This window comes from Thalassophryne amazonica, chromosome 16, assembly GCF_902500255.1.
Source record: "Thalassophryne amazonica chromosome 16, fThaAma1.1, whole genome shotgun sequence".
NCBI classification, from domain to species: domain Eukaryota; kingdom Metazoa; phylum Chordata; class Actinopteri; order Batrachoidiformes; family Batrachoididae; genus Thalassophryne; species Thalassophryne amazonica.
In genome coordinates, this window is record NC_047118.1 from 47,880,430 (window position 1) to 47,899,342 (window position 18,913).

The following is an 18,913-nucleotide window of genomic DNA, read 5'->3' on the forward strand; positions in this document are numbered from 1 at the left end:
CAAATCTCTGATTATGCAATAAACTGGAATAAATCATCCATTCTCCCACTTAACAGTTATCGGAAGGGTAGTTGTAAAACAGCTAACGGATCATCTGCAGAGGAATGGTCTATTTGAAGAGTTTCAGTCAGGTTTTAGAATTCATCATAGTACAGAAACAGCATTAGTGAAGGTTACAAATGATCTTCTTATGGCCTCAGACAGTGGACTCATCTCTGTGCTTGTTCTGTTAGACCTCAGTGCTGCTTTTGATACTGTTGACCATAAAATTTTATTACAGAGATTAGAGCATGCCATAGGTATTAAAGGCACTGCGCTGCGGTGGTTTGAATCATATTTATCTAATAGATTACAATTTGTTCATGTAAATGGGGAATCTTCTTCACAGACTAAGGTTAATTATGGAGTTCCACAAGGTTCTGTGCTAGGACCAATTTATTCACTTTATACAGCTTCCCTTAGGCAGTATTATTAGACGGCATTGCTTAAATTTTCATTGTTACGCAGATGATACCCAGCTTATCTATCCATGAAGCCAGAGGACACACACCAATTAGCTAAACTGCAGGATTGTCTTACAGACATAAAGACATGGATGACCTCTAATTTCCTGCTTTTAAACTCAGATAAAACTAAAGTTATTGTACTTGGCCCCACAAATCTTAGAAACATGGTGTCTAACCAGATCCCTTACTCTGGATGGCATTACCCTGACCTCTAGTAATACTGTGAGAAATCTTGGAGTCATTTTTGATCAGGATATGTCATTCAATGCGCATATTAAACAAATATGTAGGACTGCTTTTTTGCATTTACGCAATATCTCTAAAATTAGAAAGATCTTGTCTCAGAGTGATGCTGAAAAACTAATTCATGCATTTATTTCCTCTAGGCTGGACTATTGTAATTCATTATTATCAGGTTGTCCTAAAAGTTCCCTGAAAAGCCTTCAGTTAATTCAAAATGCTGCAGCTAGAGTACTAACGGGGACTAGAAGGAGAGAGCATATTTCACCCATATTGGCCTCTCTTCATTGGCTTCCTGTTAATTCTAGAATAGAATTTAAAAATCTTCTTCTTACTACAAGGTTTTGAATAATCAGGTCCCATCTTATCTTAGGGACCTCATAGCACCATATCACCCCAATAGAGCGCTTCGCTCTCAGACTGCAGGCTTACTTGTAGTTCCTAGGGTTTTTAAGAGTAGAATGGGAGGCAGAGCCTTCAGCTTTCAGGCTCCTCTCCTGTGGAACCAGCTCCCATTCGGATCAGGGAGACAGACACCCTCTCTACTTTTAAGATTAGCTTAAAACTTTCCTTTTTGCTAAAGCTTATAGTTAGGGCTGGATCAGGTGACCCTGAACCATCCCTTAGTTATGCTGCTATAGACGTAGACTGCTGGGGGGTTCCCATGATGCACTGAGTGTTTCTTTCTCTTTTTGCTCTGTATGCACCACTCTGCATTTAATCATTAGTGATTGGTCTCTGCTCCCCTCCACAGCATGTCTTTTTCCTGGTTCTCTCCCTCAGCCCCAACCAGTCCCAGCAGAAGACTGCCCCTCCCTGAGCCTGGTTCTGCTGGAGGTTTCTTCCTGTTAAAAGGGAGTTTTTCCTTCCCACTGTTGCCAAGTGCTTGCTCACAGGGGGTCGTTTTGACCGTTGGAGTTTTTCCGTAATTATTGTATGGCTTTGCCTTACAATATAAAGCGCCTTGGGGCAACTGTTTATTGTGATTTGGCGCTATATAAATAAAATTGATTTGATATGATTTGATCAGGATGTGGTAATCCAGCAGTCACCCATTCCCTTATGCACAGATCACATCACTTATCTAGGAGTGAAGATATCCTCCAGGCTGTCAGAGCTGAGCGCTCTCAATATATATATATTTAATATATATACATTAAAGATAATTAAAAATAAAACACTGCACATTCAAGGATCCTGTCCATTCTAACCCTACATTTAGGTCTGTGTGTTTTTAATGCACTACATTCCACAATGTTTTTAATGCACCATACAAGATGAGACCCACACACAGACAAAAAAAAGAAAAGAAAAAAGAATGGGTCAAATACAACGCAATAATCAATGTCACACTATTTTGAAAGGTTGTTTAATCATTGTTGTTGTTGCTGTGGTATGGATTGATGTTGTTATAATTATTGCTATTAATATACACAGATATGTGTTTTGTAGACGTGTGTGCATGTGGGTATGTATGTATGTGTATGTATACATGTACATATGTGTGTGTGTGTGTGTGTATATATATATATATATATGTGTATGTGTGTGTGTGTGTGTATGCATATGTATATATACCTCCTTGTGTATCATGTCTGTATCGTTTTATGTTATATGGTTATTATCCTCATGCATTTATTTCTTTATATTACCGTTGTTGCCAGTGCTCGTTAATGCCTGTTTTGTTTTATGTTGTCATGTTGTCTTTGTCTTCTAATAAAAAAAAACAAACAAACAAAAAAAATTCAAACATTATAATGTAGGTTTATTTTTGTAGCATGTTGCAAAATTACAGCTCATTTTAATAAAGAGGACATATTTACCTGGGGGGAAATTCTATTGTGAATATTGTCTAACTACAGGAGGCTGCGTGTGTGATGTTTTGAGATTACCTGTGAACCACCCTACATTAACATCCATAAGATTTCTTGTAAATCACTTCCAGATCTACCAAATGTTGATCACACGTAGCATCTGATCCCTTGAATTTCACCCCCTCAGGGGTTGAAATTCTAAATTGTCTTCAGACAGCATAAATTTTGATCATATTGGCAATATTATCATATTATGAGTCCTTATCTAAATGCTAAGAAATAAAAATGTAGTGGTGACAAAGAAAATTTGTTTTATGACTTAAATCTTAACCCAGTGGTGGTGGTGCTATGCCTTTAATTTTTTTTAAATGATTATTATGATGATGAGTGAGAATGTGTTTGTGATAGACTAGTAGTCTGTCCAGGGTGTGTCTGCCTGTGACCACTGGGATAGACTCCCACCCTTCCTGTGACTCTTAGAACCCTAAGGGTATTTTCTCAATTTTACCACACTTAAAAAAATCCCCCCTTGAAGTACTTTCTTTGAGTATGATATCCAAGTGTTGCACATCAAAATGTTCAGAACAATTTCAGCTTTCTGAAAATGAGACATGCATTTGTCTATAAAACTGCATGAAGATATGATCTATTAATCGAAATATGATGAAAAGTTGACCAGTCTGCGGGAGAGTGTCATTAGGGCTCTAAGGGCTAACTGGAATAAGTGGGTTTAAAAAAAATTAATGTATTGTTATATCTGTGAATGTCTTTTGTGTCAAATCCTATGGCTGCATTGTCATGTTACCACACAGAAGCTGAGATTTAATATAATAATGTCATTTCTGTAATTTTGTTGTGTTCAATATTTTCCACAGTCACATGAAACAGTCAGTATTAACCATACATCATGCAGCTACAGGCCTGAAGACTGTCATTCACCAAAAATTCCAGACTACAGGACTACAGGAGTTTAGAGTGCTATTTGAATGAAAATGGGACTATATACCAGTGAAGTGGATGCATCACACCATTTCAAGTTCCTCATGGAGTAGTGCGGCCTGTAAAGATGGACTTTCGCATGACTCTAGCTGTAAATCAAAGAGAGCTGAGGCCCGGCAGGATGACGTTACAGCACATAAATGTTTAATTTAGTTGCTTGCCCACATTTGTATTAGTTTTTCTTACTCTCAACACAAGTTTGATTCTCCTGGTTTGTGCTATTTTTTTTCCCTAGTAGTTGTAGTTATTTAATGCTATGTCCGAGATGGACATTTATAACAATTATAATAATTTATTGGTTTATAAAGTGCTTTAAGTAGAAAAATACAGCATAAAGTGTGAACCACAATAAAAAACATCAATACAACAACAAAATAAAATCCAACATCGATAAAAAGTTAAAAATAATATAATCATATTATCGAATGCTAATCAAACTGACATATTAATACTTGTAGATCTTTTTAAAATAAGATAAAACCATCAAATTGATGATAGCAGAAAATTAATCCATTTCAAGATTAGCTTTTCTGGGTTCAGAAAAGCAATGGACGGATGTTTAGAATTTGTCTTAAAAAGGGTTAAGTGGCATAATTTACAACAGGAGTGCCCACACTTTTTTGGCTTGCAAGCTACTTCTAAAATGACCACGTCAGTATGATTTTATTACATTACAAACGCTAAACATACAATGGCTCATTACTTAAACTTTGTGAAGAACTGTAGTAAAACAAGTAGTAAAAAAAAAGTCCCAGAGTAATACTGTCTTAAACATTTTTGTTGGTAAAATTATTATAAGAAGTAGTATAAAAAAAAAAAACGTCTTCAAAAGTGGACTTTTAATCTAGGGGTGTTGGGGGTGGCACACACCCTCTTTCTGTCTGTCTGGATTTTGCCCTGGTTTGCTGTCTGAGGAAGAAGAGATAACTTGTATTTGTATTTATGGGGAGGGGATGGTCTACTGGTTAAGCATTGGGCTTGAGACCAGAGGATCCTCGGTTCAAATCCCAGCCTGACCGGAAAATCACAAAGGGCCCTTGGACAAGGTCCTGAATCCCCAAGTTGCTCCCGGTGTGTAGTGAGTGCCTTGCATGGCAGCATCCTGACACGGGTGTGTGTGTGTGTGTGTTTGTGTCAATGGGTGAATGTGAAGCATAATTGTAAAGCGCTGATGCAGATGGAAAATTGCTATATAAATGCAGTCCATTTACCATTTATGGGGGGGGGAGCCTTCATACGTATTGTTGTTAACGCGTCGTGGGTCCTACAGCTGTTTTTAGTTTAACCACAGCGAGGACACTCAGAGTTACACAGTTTGAAAGAAAAGATGTGCAAAATGTCTTTGTAAAGCTCATGCTGGTGTGCTGATGTCACTGCGCTTTGACACAGAGAGATGAAGAAAGCTGTCTCCCCCCCCCCCCCCCCCCCCCCCCCTTCTGAACTGCTACATGAACAGCTCACAGTATCAAACGCGAAAAATGGGCAGTTTGGCCGAACCCCCGACCTCCCCCTGGCTACGAGCCAGCTTTAATGTCATGCGATCTACCCACACTATCTTTGTCATCGACCGTTTCAGTTCATTGATGCAAAAGTTTAGCTTTTTGGTACTAAATTGAAGATTAGGGTCTAAATTACAATTTTAGTCCAAATGGACAATGATCAAAAAAATAAATAAATAAAAAATTGGGAACATGAGGGCATATGAAGACAGAGAGGGATGTAGGAATCCAATTTGAGAGGAATGCCAATAAGTAAATCTCTCACAACGTTACAAAGACATCAGTAGTTTTGATTCTGTGATTTGCAATTTTAAATGCAAGTAAATTCATTCTACTAGCCACAGGTTTGTTGGTTTGTTAAGGTACAATCTGAAATCTTTTTTGCTGTATGACATTAAATAATAGCAATGATGTTCAAGCTCATTAAAGATGGCACAACCGTTGTGGCAGGATGCCGTTATTTACCGTTCAGCTCAAATGTCAGTTTGGAAGTATGATGTGAACTTCTGATAGCTGCTTTAATACTAAGCTTTTTCTCACTGTTTGCTGGGAACATTTTTCTTCTGGAACTCTTCACTCTACTTTTTATTCAGCTTTAAGGCACATATAAGAAGTGTTGTGAGAAGACTAAACTGTATTAAAAAAAAGATAAGCTATGAGTATAGCTGGGTTTTTTTGTAAATTTGTAGCAAGCCTCAATATGACAAATGCCAGTCGTTGTGGTTTATTGTGGAAATGAAACAAGTAACAAGTGTGCAGTTCACTCGGTGTTGAAAATGTTTATTATCAAATATCTTTATTTTTAAAAAGGAATGAGGCTGGCAAAAAGGCCAGCATTTCAAATAAATAATATATAATATAAATAAGAATAATTAGCTTGACAGTGAGATAATTTGTTCAGATTCACTCTTTGTGTTTGATGTTTGTATTGTCACGTCTGTGTTCTTATTCCTGTTTTGACTGTAACACTGTTTCAACTGAAGATAAATAAAGAGGTCATCACGGGTTTGTCCCTACTAACTGATTTTACTTTCACAACACAAGTTTGTTTCACATCACAGGCTGTGTGTACACGCTTATGTGTGCACAGGTATGAAGGCAACACTGAAGCCTTCCTCCTTCCAATGATTTGTGTGTAATGCATAATAAGAGTTGTATTTACTAGGACCTGCTAAAGGAGGGAAATATCACAGTGAGTTTATTGCAAAAACAAGTGAAGACAAACACGCAAACAAATAAAGGAAGTCATCAAAAAGCCACAAAAAAGAAAATACAGACAAAAGACTCAAAAGATGTGATCTAACATTTCCAAGGGAGGAGCAGCTCATCAGGATCCCCCGCAATCAATCACACCTCACATAGCCCATGGGCCAAGCAGGTTTTCCGTACCACTGAAGGTGACCAAACAACACTTAGAATCCAGCCTCAGTGTATCATGGCCTACACAAAAATGTATGATAACCATCTCAGGGTGGTAGCTGTAGCCAGGTAGGGGTAAATGAAGAATTACACAGAGATTAAAATCTAAAAATGTGCCAATCATGTTGAAAACTATATCACATTATTTGTTCCAATTTCAGTTTAAAAATGATGCAAGATGAGATAGGAGTTCAAGGTCATTGGGATCAAATGTCAGCTTGCCATAGCACTTACTGTCTTAATGCCAAATGATGTTATGTAACTTAGTAAAAAATAATAAGATGACATGCACATCACAATCCGTATTGGCGTGCAGGATCAAAAAACAGCACAAAAAACAAGAGATCCGCACAGCCAGTTAGCTCCCAAACAAACCTTTAATGCAGCACCAAAGTGACGTTTCAGGCCTCGCCCCTTCATCAGACATAGTTATCATGTCAGGATGCACCTGTATATAAACTCACAATGATTGGCAACATGTGTGGGAAAAAACAAACAAAAAAACACAGTCATCAAACAGGGTTCATGCTGTAATTCATGAATTCATGTAATTCATTCAGGGTTCATGTTATGTAATTTAGTCTCATGACAAAATGTGTCCTCATCAAAAATCATTGTATTATTGGTGTAGTTTATGGTCTCTTTGTGCACAAATTAATAAAGAGAAGCTGCAGGGAAATCTATAAACCACAGAAAAACCTTTCTACTGCTCATTTTCTTCTCTGTATTTCTATGAATGCTTGTCGTTATGACATGATGAACTAAGATGAAGAAGCTTAGTCATATTCTATTTTACTAAAGGGAAGTAGTTTTGGATATTTCTTCCCCTGAGTGTGAATGCAAACACAATCTTATTTGAAAAACATACAATGCATCTGGAAAGTGTTCACAGTGCTTCATTTTTTCCTCATTTTGTTATGTTCCAGCTTTATTCCATGATGGATGGAATTCATTTTTTTTTTCCTCAAAATTCTACATGCAGTACCTCATAATGACAATGTGAAATTTTTTTTTCAAACAAACTAAGAAATCACATGTACATAAGTATTCACAGCCTTTGCTATGAACCTCAAATTTGAGTTTCTACTGATCATGCTTGAGATGTTTCCACAGCTTAATTGGAGTCCACCTGGGGTAAATTCAGTTGATTGGACATGATTTGGAAAGATACACAGCTGTCTACATATAAGGTCCAAGGCAAAGTAGGCAGTTCGGCTGAACCCCGACCTTCCCCTGGCTACGAGCCATCTTTAATGTCATGCCATCTACCCACACTGTCTTTGTGATCGACAACTTCATTTCATTTCATTGATGCAAAAGTTTACTTTTTGGTACTAAATTGAATATTAGGGTCTCAATAGCAATTTTAGTCCAAATGGACAAATTTGGGGAACAAGGAAGGCACATGAAGACAGAGAGGGATGCCAGTAAGTAAATCTCTCATAACGTTTGAAGTTATGATCCCAGTTGGACATATAAGACATCAGAAGTTTTGACTCGATGAATTACAACCTTGAATGCAAGTAATTTCATACCACAATTGACAGTGCATTCCAGAGCACAAACCAAGCATGAAGTCAAAGGAATTGTCTGGAGAGCCCTGAGACAGGATTGTCTCCAGGCACAAATCTGGGGAAGGATACAGAAACATTTCTGCTGCTTTGAAGGTCCTAATGAGCACAGTGGCCTCCATCATCCATAAATGGAAGATGTTCGGATCAACCAGGACTCTTCCTACAGCTGGCCACCTGTCTAAACTGAGCATTCAGGGTAGAAGGGCCTTAGTCAGGGAGGTGACTGAGAATCTGATGGTCACTCTGTCAGAGCTCCAGCATTCCTCTATGGAGAGAGGAGAACCTTCCAGAAGGACAACCATCTCTGCAGTAATCCACCAATCAGGTCTGTATGGTAGAGCGGCCAGACAGAAGCCACTCCTTAGTAAAAGGCACTTGGCAGCCCACCTGGAGTTTGCCAAAAGGTACCTGAAGGACTCTCAGACCAGGAGAAACAAAATTTTCTGGTATGATGAGACAAAGATTGAACTCTTTGGTATGAATGCCAGGTGTCATGTTTGTAGGAAACCAGACACCATCCCTACAGGGAAGCATGGTGGTGGCAGCATCATGCTGTGGGGATGTTTTCAGCAGCAGAATCTGGGAGACTAGTCAGGATTGAGGGAAAGATGAATGCAGCAATGTACAGAGACATCCTGGATGAAAACCTGCTCCAGAGCACTCTTGACCTCAGACTGGGGTGACGGTTCATCTTTCAGCAGGACAATGACCCCAAAGATAGGTGCACCAAGCTTGTGGCATCATATTCAAGAAGACTTGAGACTGTAATTTCTGCCAAAGCTGCATCAACAAAGTATTGAGCAAAGGCTGTGAATACTTATGTAAATGTAATTCCTTTGTTTTTTATTTTTAATACATTTTCAAAAATAAAAAACCTCATGTTGTCGTTATGGGGTTTTGAGTAGAATTTTCAGGGAAAAAACTAATTTACTCCATTTTGGAATGAGGCTGTAACATAAAATGTGGCAAAAGTGAATACTTTCTGGTTGCACCGTAAAAAGTGTGTGTGTGTGTGTGTGTGTGTGTGTGTGTGTGTGTGTGTGTGTGTGTGTGTGTGTGTGTGTGTGTGTGTGTGTGTAATTATTTTGAATCATCTTTAAAAAAAAAAAAAAAAACTTCATATTGATGAGGTCTTCCATAAGGTGGCTTTCCTTTCCTCACATAGTTATGTACCCGTTCAACAACCTATAAATTACCAGGAAACGTAGGAATCTGTCCGGTATGGAAAATTATACTAGAATAGAACAGCAGCTGTCAGACTTTGATGTTTTAAATAAAATTCAAACCAAAGTTTAGTAGATTTTACCATAGCCTGTTTTTTTTTTCATATAATTTGTGTAAAGCATTAAAATTGTTGGCATGTCCCTTTAAATCCTTCCGTCGTTGCAGCGTTTTCAGTCACGTGTGAAACGAACACTGCATCGACACTTTGCTTCATGAACAGTTGCATCCCCTGCCACATCTGTCGTTAAAGGTGCGTGTGGAAAATGTTAACATTAAGGTGTTGTGATGACAAACAGGCACTATATGGTAGAGAAAAAGTCCTGTTTCTCAGGTTAGAAAATAAAGGAGTCTGTAAAATTGAGCTAAAAGCAGCTAGGCTAACTGGTCTACGGAGCAAACCTTGCGTTTCGGAGATTCAGTCAGCTCACTTTGTTTTGAGGGAGACTCGAGTCTCTTCTAGTTTTGTTCATTTGGGCAAATATCTCGCATTTGTTATTAAACGGCCAATTCGTAGTTTCAAATGCGTATGCGTTCCTAAGTATGTTATTTACATTGAAAGCACATGAACGTCTGCATTTCTGTGTGGGTTCATCGGGGATTTATATAATACAACCCCTGACAAAAATTATGGAATCACCGGCCTCGGAGGATGTTCACTCAGTTGTTAATTTTGTAGAAAAAAGCAGATCACAGACATGACACAAAACTAAAGTCATTTCAAATGGCAACTTTCTGGCTTTAAGAAACACTGTAAGAAATCGGGAAAAAAAATTGTGGCAGTCAGTAACGGTTACTTTTTTAGACCAAGCAGAGGGAAAAAAAAAATACGGACTCAATTCTGAGGAAAAATTTATGGAATCATGAAAAAGAAAAGAACGCTCCAACACATCACTAGTATTTTGTTGCACCACCTCTGGCTTTTATAACAGCTTGCAGTCTCTGAGGCATGGACTTAATGAGTGACAAACAGTACTCTTCATCAATCTGGCTCCAACTTTCTCTGATTGCTGTTGCCAGATCAGCTTTGCAGGTTGGAGCCTTGTCATGGACCATTTTCTTCAACTTCCACCAAAGATTTTCAATTGGATTAAGATCCGGACTATTTGCAGGCCATGACACTGACCCTATGTGTCTTTTTGCAAGGAATGTTTTCACAGTTTTTGCTCTATGGTAAGATGCATTATCATCTTGAAAAATGATTTCATCATCCCCAAACATCCTTTCAATTGATGGGATAAGAAAAGTGTCCAAAATATCAACGTAAACTTGTGCATTTATTGATGATGTAATGACAGCCATCTCCCCAGTGCCTTTACCTGACATGCAGCCCCATATCATCAATGACTGTGGAAATTTACATGTTCTCTTCAGGCAGTCATCTTTATAAATCTCATTGGAACGGCACCAAACAAAAGTTCCAGCAGCATCACCTTGCCCAATGCAGATTCGAGATTCATCACTGAATATGACTTTCATCCTGTCATCCACAGTCCACGATTGCGTTTCCTTAGCCCATTGTAACCTTGCTTTTTTCTGTTTAGGTGTTAATGATTCAAATCGCAGAAGCTTCCTCAGCTAAAATTCTTGCTCTGGTGGTCTGACTTCTGTCTTGACTCTTGTAGAGAAGAATAATCAAGAAGTCACAAAAGCTGGAGTTCTAAACCTAACCAGACCCCTCCTACCGAGAGGCAGACTGCTATAGGCCAGTGACTAAACAATAGCTCTAATTAGCACCTATTGTGCTCTAGTTAGCACCCTCCTAATGACAGGGCAGCTGTCCCTCCTAATGATGGGAGGGACCCTCTCCTGATGGCTCCCTTGATGACTCTGCTGATGACGTGAATGACTCATTACCATGAACAAAAGACGAGCAAAGAAATGAAGCGTTTTTAAATACAATCAAACCCGCATTATTTGGTCCATATATGGTCATTAAGAAGTTGCTAAATTTAAATAAGTTTGAGATTCCACATTATTTCTGACAAAGCATAAATGTGCTGTTGCAAGAGCTCTCATAACAACTAGAAACTGCGTGTATCCACCATTCAACCTTCACTAACAAAATAATGCTTCATTTTAAGGGGTTATTAGCTCACTTCATGTTTTATTTACAACTATGTTTAATACAGCCTTTAAATGACAAGCAGAAAAGGTAAAGACCATTTATCAAAACTGAAAGAAATGACAGACATTATTTTTATTGAAAAACTTTTAATAACTTTAATAAAATCTACTGCTTCACATGTCAATTATAACAATATCAAACATTAGTGAAAGGAAAATGATTTCCAACAAACACATCAGGTCAGTCAGGCAGATTAAAGTGAAATCAGTCAGATAATTAATCTTGCTCTGGCAATTCACTTAATGTATGTAATGAGATAGCAGTTTCACTTTTGGATGAAAATTGTGAAACGATCACTACGTTTCGATGTTATGTTTTGCAATTTACATTAGGTTATATATAATAACACACACACACACACACACACATATGTTATTATTATGTTCTAAAAACATACTTTCCATATGTAATACAGTATATTGGGGCATTTCTCTTTATGATCACAGAAGTTCACTAATAGTTTTTTTTTTTCAAGTTCAGTTCAGTTATTTTATCAAATACATTCATCTGCTTTGCAATTCATAAATACAGATGTTATTTGAAACAAGCAGTATTTTTAATCAATGAAGTGGTTAGGTTTCAGTGTGCATGGGCACACACCTTTTTCATACCAAGGACTGCTGTTCATTCAAAGATGAGTAAAAATTCTGCTTGCGTGAAATAACATCTACAAGGTCTGTTACAAAAGTATCCGACCTTTTTATTTTTGGCAAAAACCATATGGATTTGAATCACGTGTGATTGCATCAGCCAAGCTTGAACCTTCGTGCGCATGCGTGAGTTTTTTCACGCCTGTCGGTTGCGTCATTCGCCTGTGAGCACGCTTTATGGGAGGAGTGGTCCAGCCCCCTCGGCGGATTTTTATTGTCAGGAAAATGGCTGAGCAACTTCCGCTTTGCTGCATCAAAATTTTTTCAAAAACTGTGAGAGACAGCCAGGTGGAAACCATTCGGAAAATTCAGATGGCTTTCGGTGAAGATCTTATGGGCATCACACAGATTAAAGAGCATTACAACCGGATTAAAGACGGCCCACAGCAGCTGAGGGTGCGCCGCGCTTCGAGCGGCCATCGACAGGCTGAAACAACCAGATCATTTCCAAAGTGAAGGCTGTGTTGATCCGGGACGTCGTCTGACTACCAGAGAAATGGCAAGAGAGGTGGACATAGCACTTTTTTGGCACATTACACTGTTACAGGAGATTTTGTAATGAAAGACGTGCGACGGAATTCGCGCGTCAGGACGGAGCCGCGTAATGGCGCAGAACAAAAAGCACCTCCGTGTTGGAAGTCTCACGGGACATGCCCAGCTCTTCCACCATTCGGAAGATTCAGACGGCTTTGGGTGGCTTTTCAGTCGAGTGAGTATCCGAGAAATTGTCGAAGATCTGGGCATGTCACATGTCCTGTGAGACCAACACGGAGGTGCTTTCATTCCACGCCATTAGCGGCTCTGTGGCGAATTCCTCCGCTCCTGTTTTCATGACAAAATCTCCTTTAACAGTGGAATGTGCCGGAAAAGTGCTATGTCCACCTTTTCTGCCATTTCTCTGGTAGTCAGACGACGTCCCGGATCAACACAGCCTTCAGTTTGGAAATGATCTGGTCGTTTCAGCCTGTCGATCGGCGCTCGGAGTGCGGCGCCCCCTCCACCATTGTGCGCCGTCTTTAAACCGGCTGTACCACTCCTTAATCTGTGTGATGCCCATAAAATCATCCCTGAAAGCCATCTGAATTTTCCGAATGGTGTCCACCTGGCTGTCTCTCACAGTTTCTGGAAACATTTGATGCAGCGCTGCTCCAGCCGTTCAGACATTTTCCTCACAATGAAAATCCGACGAGGGGGGAGGACCAGTGCTCACTCAAAGCCTGCTCACAGGCGAATGACGCAACTGACAGGCATGAAAAAACTCACGCATGCGCATGAAGGTTCAAGCTTGGCTGATGCAATCACACGTGATTCAAATCCATATGGTTTTGCAAAAAATAAAAAGGTACGATACTTTTCTAACAGACCTCATATATTTCAGTTCAGTTATTATTAGGAACAAAAAGTTGTCAAATGATGTTGAGTATAAAGGACTGAAAATGCATATTTCAAGACAATAACCGTTTTATCACAAATTTATCAGACACTGAAAAAAACCCAACATTTTTGTAATGACACCAGCAGCATAGAGGGGACATCTGCTCATACAATTAATACAGAAATTACTTCTTTTTCAGGCATGGTTTCAACAGCTTCTTTCACCCATTTTCTGCAATATTCATGAACCTTGCTGAACATTTGATAGTAAAAGAACATGGAACAACAACTCCTTCCCTTGCTCAAGCACTGGGGGCCACGGTGAGAAACTCTGAGTTGGCTCACCAGTTGCCACTGCAGTTATGCTGGCCTCTGAATCTTTGTCAAAAAAATCTTTGGGTTACGTGATGGACTCGTGGGGGGAGATGGCAGGTCATGTGCCTTTACACGCTGTCGTGGAGGACGTCGAAGATGTGTATATATTTGGCTCAGTGGTGACCGGCTTTCTGCTGTGTGGAGCGGGCATAGCGCTGGTTTACCGGAAACATCAAGAATGTTGAAGCAGCTATAATTGGGCCCGTCCAGGCTGCCCCACATGATTGATTCGATTGGAAGGGCAGTGTCAGCTCAATCGGCGGGTGTTAACCGCGCGTTGGATACATCTCCGGAAAGATAGCGGCGCTTGGAAAACCGCTTTGACCGTCAGTAAGACCGCATGCTTTCTACATTCAGATGTATTGAGAGCCATTCTGTTCTCAGACTGTGGAATCTTTCAGGGCGTCTGCTAATCTGGATATTCATTTGGCTTCCCAAAAACACAGCTGCACTTCAAGGCCGTTGCGATAAAAAACCTCCTGAAGGAATGACAACACTTAAGCCTCGCTCCCCAGTCTCTCCCTCCCTCAGCTTCTCCAGCTCTGATGTTGACTGTGGACAGTGAACTGTTCAGGGCTGAGCCCCTCCTCCTTCCAGATGGATGAACAAGGCCGTTGACAGCGCCTAAAGGCTGCCTCCAGGCTGCCTCCAGGTGTTCTGATAAACTGGACTTTCAAATCTCGGTTGTCGTCTTTCGTCTCCTGTCTGTGTGTGATCATTGTTTTTTGTGCTGATGGGTTTTTTTTTTCCTGCATTGCTGCTGTGTAATGCAGCAGCTATGAAGGTTTTTCTATCCCACGTTTTTACCTTGTGTGTGCTTTTATATGTGTTCATGTACCGGGCCGGCTGTTGTGTGTGTTGTCTGTAAAGAGCCGGTCATGGTTTTACTCAGCCTGCTGTTGACCTAGGCAGGGAAGTACATCTGGAGCTGGTCCCCGGGCGCCTAAAGGCGACTTCTGCTCCTAACTGGCAATTAGGATGGGTTAAATGCAGTAGACACATTTCATTGTGCAAGGAACATGTTCCTATGTGCATATGACAATAAAATTATTTTGAATCCTTGAATCCTTGAAAAAATCTGTCGAAAAGCTCTAGCTAGTCCCCTTGGGACATGCCCTACTGGGAGCCCTGCAATATCCTTTTAGCAGGAGCCTTTGTTTGTGATCAACGATGTCTTTATGCATATGAGCTGGGAATGTACTCAGCTCTGGAACCCATACACACATACTGACTCATCTTTAATATTTGAGTACTCCCCTATCAACTCGTAAGGTTGTTGGAGGGGTCGGTCCATCGAGGTCTCACTTTGTATGAATGGTACCCCTTGATTACACAGGTTGTGAATGTGCATTGTCTGAAAAAAAGAAACAGAGAAACAACTTTTGGAGGTTAGTGAAATAACTTTAGTTCTCAGATTTGTACAGGTGAAAGCATGATGATACACTCATTGGGCCTCATGTATCATGTTGCACACTTGTGGCGTAAATTTATGGCGTAAACTTGAAATACACCGAAGTCGCCGTGACATGTATCAAGCAGTGCGCACGTGCCCATTCCGGCGTACGCCTGACGTGATCTTGATAAATGCGGTGGGTGGAAACGATCGTAATTATAATAAACACGCCCATAAATATTCAGACTCCGCTTCAGACACACCCTTATGACTTGGAAGCCGGGAAGACGGCAGTGAAAAAAGAACTCCACCAGTCACGACGCGTGCCAATAGAGCGTCAAAAGCGGCCGTCGTAGTAATTGTTTTGTAGCATAATCAAAAAAGTGTTACAGTGGTCCCTCATTAATCGCTGGAGTTACGTTCTAAAAATAGCCGTAATACGCGAACCGCGACGTAGTCAGCGTTATGTTTTACAATTATTATAGACATTTCAAGCTGTAGAACCCCTCACTACACAGTTTATACACTTTCTCAATCAGGCATGAACATTTTCTCACTTTTCTCTCGTGTGTAAACACTCTCAAAGTTCAACCTTAGTAGGAAAATAATACCAAACTGTTTTCAGGCCCAAACATTTGTTTGAGAAATAAAAATAGAACGTTTTCCTATAAATAATTATGATGGCATTTAGAACTAACGAATTAATTTTAACGATCACGAACGAGGTCGGAACACATAAGAAATTATTAATAGTGACTCACCAGTATTTCACAGATCGGGCCTCTGCGTCCTGGCGCTGCGCCTTTTCCCACTCACACCTGGCTGCAGCAGGTGTTTGTTTCCGTGTGACAAACACAGTTATGAGTAGTTGTTGGCGCTCTTTTCTCTTCTGGGCAACAAGATTCTTATAAACAGATACGCAGAACAAAGAACACTGTAAAAAAAAAAAAAAAAAAAAAAAAAGGCATGCAAAATTGGACTAACTACCTCTGCGAGACTCCGAGGCCACGACAGGTGAACTGCGTTATAGCGAGGGACCATTGTATTCTCTTTTCACATGGTCAAATTCTTGGACATGTGGATATTTGCTCGCTCAGTTAATAAGATACGCCTAATCTGTCAGATTTCTTTATTTTTTAAATGTATTTCTGTATTTATTTTATTGTGACAACCAAATGGAGACGACAAAACCTGGTTGCAGCACGGGCGAATTAAGGGAATGACGAAACTACAGTTGTAATTATCAGTTTCATTGTCTAAAACGATCACACCACATGACGTTAAGCTCAGCGCTGCTCTGGCTCCAGGCTCAAAGTCTGGAGAAAAAGGCGAGCAGCGCTTTCTTTGCAGTCAGCGCTGTAGCCTCGGATCGTGCTCCATAACAATCCCGCAAAGGCGGGATTTGTATTGATTATTATGTAGTATAATCAGGAAAGTGTTATTTATGTAACATATGCATTGATTTGTATAATGGCACTGTTTATCATGTTGATCATCTTCATTTTTATGTGGATTCCAGCGCTGGTTCATTTTGGTGTATAATTTACGCCACCTCTCGACCTGGTGTATATTTTCAGCACAGCATACGCCAATGACCACATTGATAAATGCCAAGTAGCGCAGCCGTTTTGGCGTACACCCCATATACACTCAAATATCGCCGTACGCAACGTTGATACATGAGGCCCATTGGATGCAGCAACAGGTATGTTTAAGAAAGTTCATAAACTGACAGAATCTGAAACTAATGCCATGTGGTCACCTGTCCCAACAAATCTGAAACTAATTTCCCACATTTTTTCATTCTCTTTACAAGTCCCATTAATACAAAAAAACAGTTGTAAAACAGCTTTTCATGTACTAGTATTAACTGATCAATCCCCAGAAGCCCACAAAACAGAAATATTTAATCTATAATTTAACCATCTGAATCCCCACTCAGTTGCAACATTTGTGGCAGAGAAAATCAATGTCCTCTTCCTCTAGGCCATCTGTGTTAAACCATTCAGGGATGCAAGTATCATGGATCCACTTTCACACGTCACACTCTACCCATGTGCGTTCAGTGCTCATGTCCTGATCTTGAGACCATTTTACATTGCAAACAGTACATTGTTCCTCATCCTCAGTATCCTTTGAAGTTGAGGGATTGCCATCAAAAGTGACAGATTTCTTAGATGGCTTATCACTTTTCTGCATCTGTTTCAAGAATCTTATTTTCGCTTTTCGTTCACTTTCTGCAAATTTCCGTGTGAACTCTAGCTGCTTTAGTGCTAACTGTCTTATTCCTTCATCGGATGTTAAGTTATCAGGCAAAGTATTAACCATCCGTCGCCGTTTGATGACAGGTTCTTTTGCCTTCAGAATGATGAGGGACTCCTGTAGCACAGGGGAAATGGAACTGACATCTAATGTGCTCTTTGGTCTCTCCATGCTGGTACTGGAGGTATTTGTACTTGGTTTCGGAGTATTCAATCCTGGAGGTGATTGGGCAAGGGCAACATTAGCCAACAAATCCAAAGCAGCACTGTCTGCTTTTGGTGAAATCTTCCCCTGGCTCTTTCTCACCAACTTCCGATATGCATCAAACCCAGGTGATGCACCAACAACATCATAATTTTCCTCAATGCGCTGCTTATACTTCTGGTGTACAGGTGTGGTCAAGACACTTTCATACTACTTTCCAAGGCTCCCTTAGCTTTCATCATCTAATCACTTGAGCTAGCTTTATCCACTTGCTGATCAACTAATGTACTGGCACTGTCATCTAACTGATATGTCAGGCCTGGCTTCAAAGCATCATCATCTATTTGTGCTCAGGTCAACTGGGTATACTCCTGTTGCTTTGAAACTGTTTATGATAGTGCGTGGATTGTCGAAGTTGTCATAGGCTACCTTCAACATACCAGCAAAGTTAGCTTTGGTGACTTTAATTCCTGGGGTTTCTCTGTAGTGGCTTCTGAGTACTTTGTACCACTGATTTCTTAAGTGGCCCAGATATGCCTTGATCTAGTGGCTGCATCAAGTGTGTAGCATTTGGCACCAGCCAGGTAGAGCTCAATACCTCTCTCCTTGGACATACATAAAGGGCTCTAAATCAATGTGGCTGCTGACGGAGTCTACAAGGAGGATAACCGGACGTTCCTGAGTTGCGTGCCTATCAAAGAACTTGATAAACTTTCCAGACGTATCTGCATCCATCCCTCCTTTATTAGTGTACTCAATTTCGGTGCCCTTTAATGCTCCATTCAGTGGATTGCAGCCAGAAGGTTTTGGTCGTGGGTAAATCAGGAATGGAGGTAACATTTCCCTGTCTGCATTACAACATCACATTGTGGTTAATCGTTCCTTGGATGAACCACCAGACATATGAGGTACTTGCGATTTGGAATCTTCACACTTAACAGGTCCAACAACTGTGCCAGCCTTACTGCCCATGACAAAACCACTCTTGTCCGCATTGTACACACATGCAGGTTTGTCCAAGAGATCCAGAGAAACCATATAGTTCATGAATTTAATGAACCAGGAATTACCTGATCTTTTGTGAGTTTTGATCGACTCAATTTTAATGCAACCTCTTTTCGACACTGCACTATGTGGTCATTTCTGCCATGAATGAATAGTACCATTTATATCCTGCGCGACTGTCCTTGAAAGGGTTTTTTCCGCTTTTCTTTTACAATTATTCTTTGCACTTTGTCCAGAAATTCACTGGGCG

At 40.1% G+C, this 18,913-nt stretch overlaps 2 protein-coding genes across 5 annotated transcripts in view; both read left to right on the forward strand.

Annotated features, from left to right (window-relative positions):
- LOC117528585 overlaps positions 1-4,369 on the forward strand; it is a 52,686-nt gene extending 48,317 nt beyond the window's left edge. For all 4 annotated transcript variants that reach the window (XM_034191212.1, XM_034191213.1, XM_034191214.1 and 1 more), the window contains one exon: positions 3,436-4,369. In XM_034191212.1, coding sequence (XP_034047103.1) covers positions 3,436-3,534 — 99 coding nt within the window. In that variant the 3' untranslated portion in view covers positions 3,535-4,369. The remainder of the gene's footprint in view (positions 1-3,435) is intronic.
- Positions 4,370-9,440: 5,071 nt separating this feature from the next.
- The window catches only part of LOC117528399 (PIH1 domain-containing protein 1-like), a 90,752-nt gene continuing 81,279 nt past the window's right edge, over positions 9,441-18,913 (forward strand). The window contains 1 exon segment of the mRNA XM_034191029.1: positions 9,441-9,515. The gene's annotated coding sequence lies outside the window, so the exon portion shown is untranslated.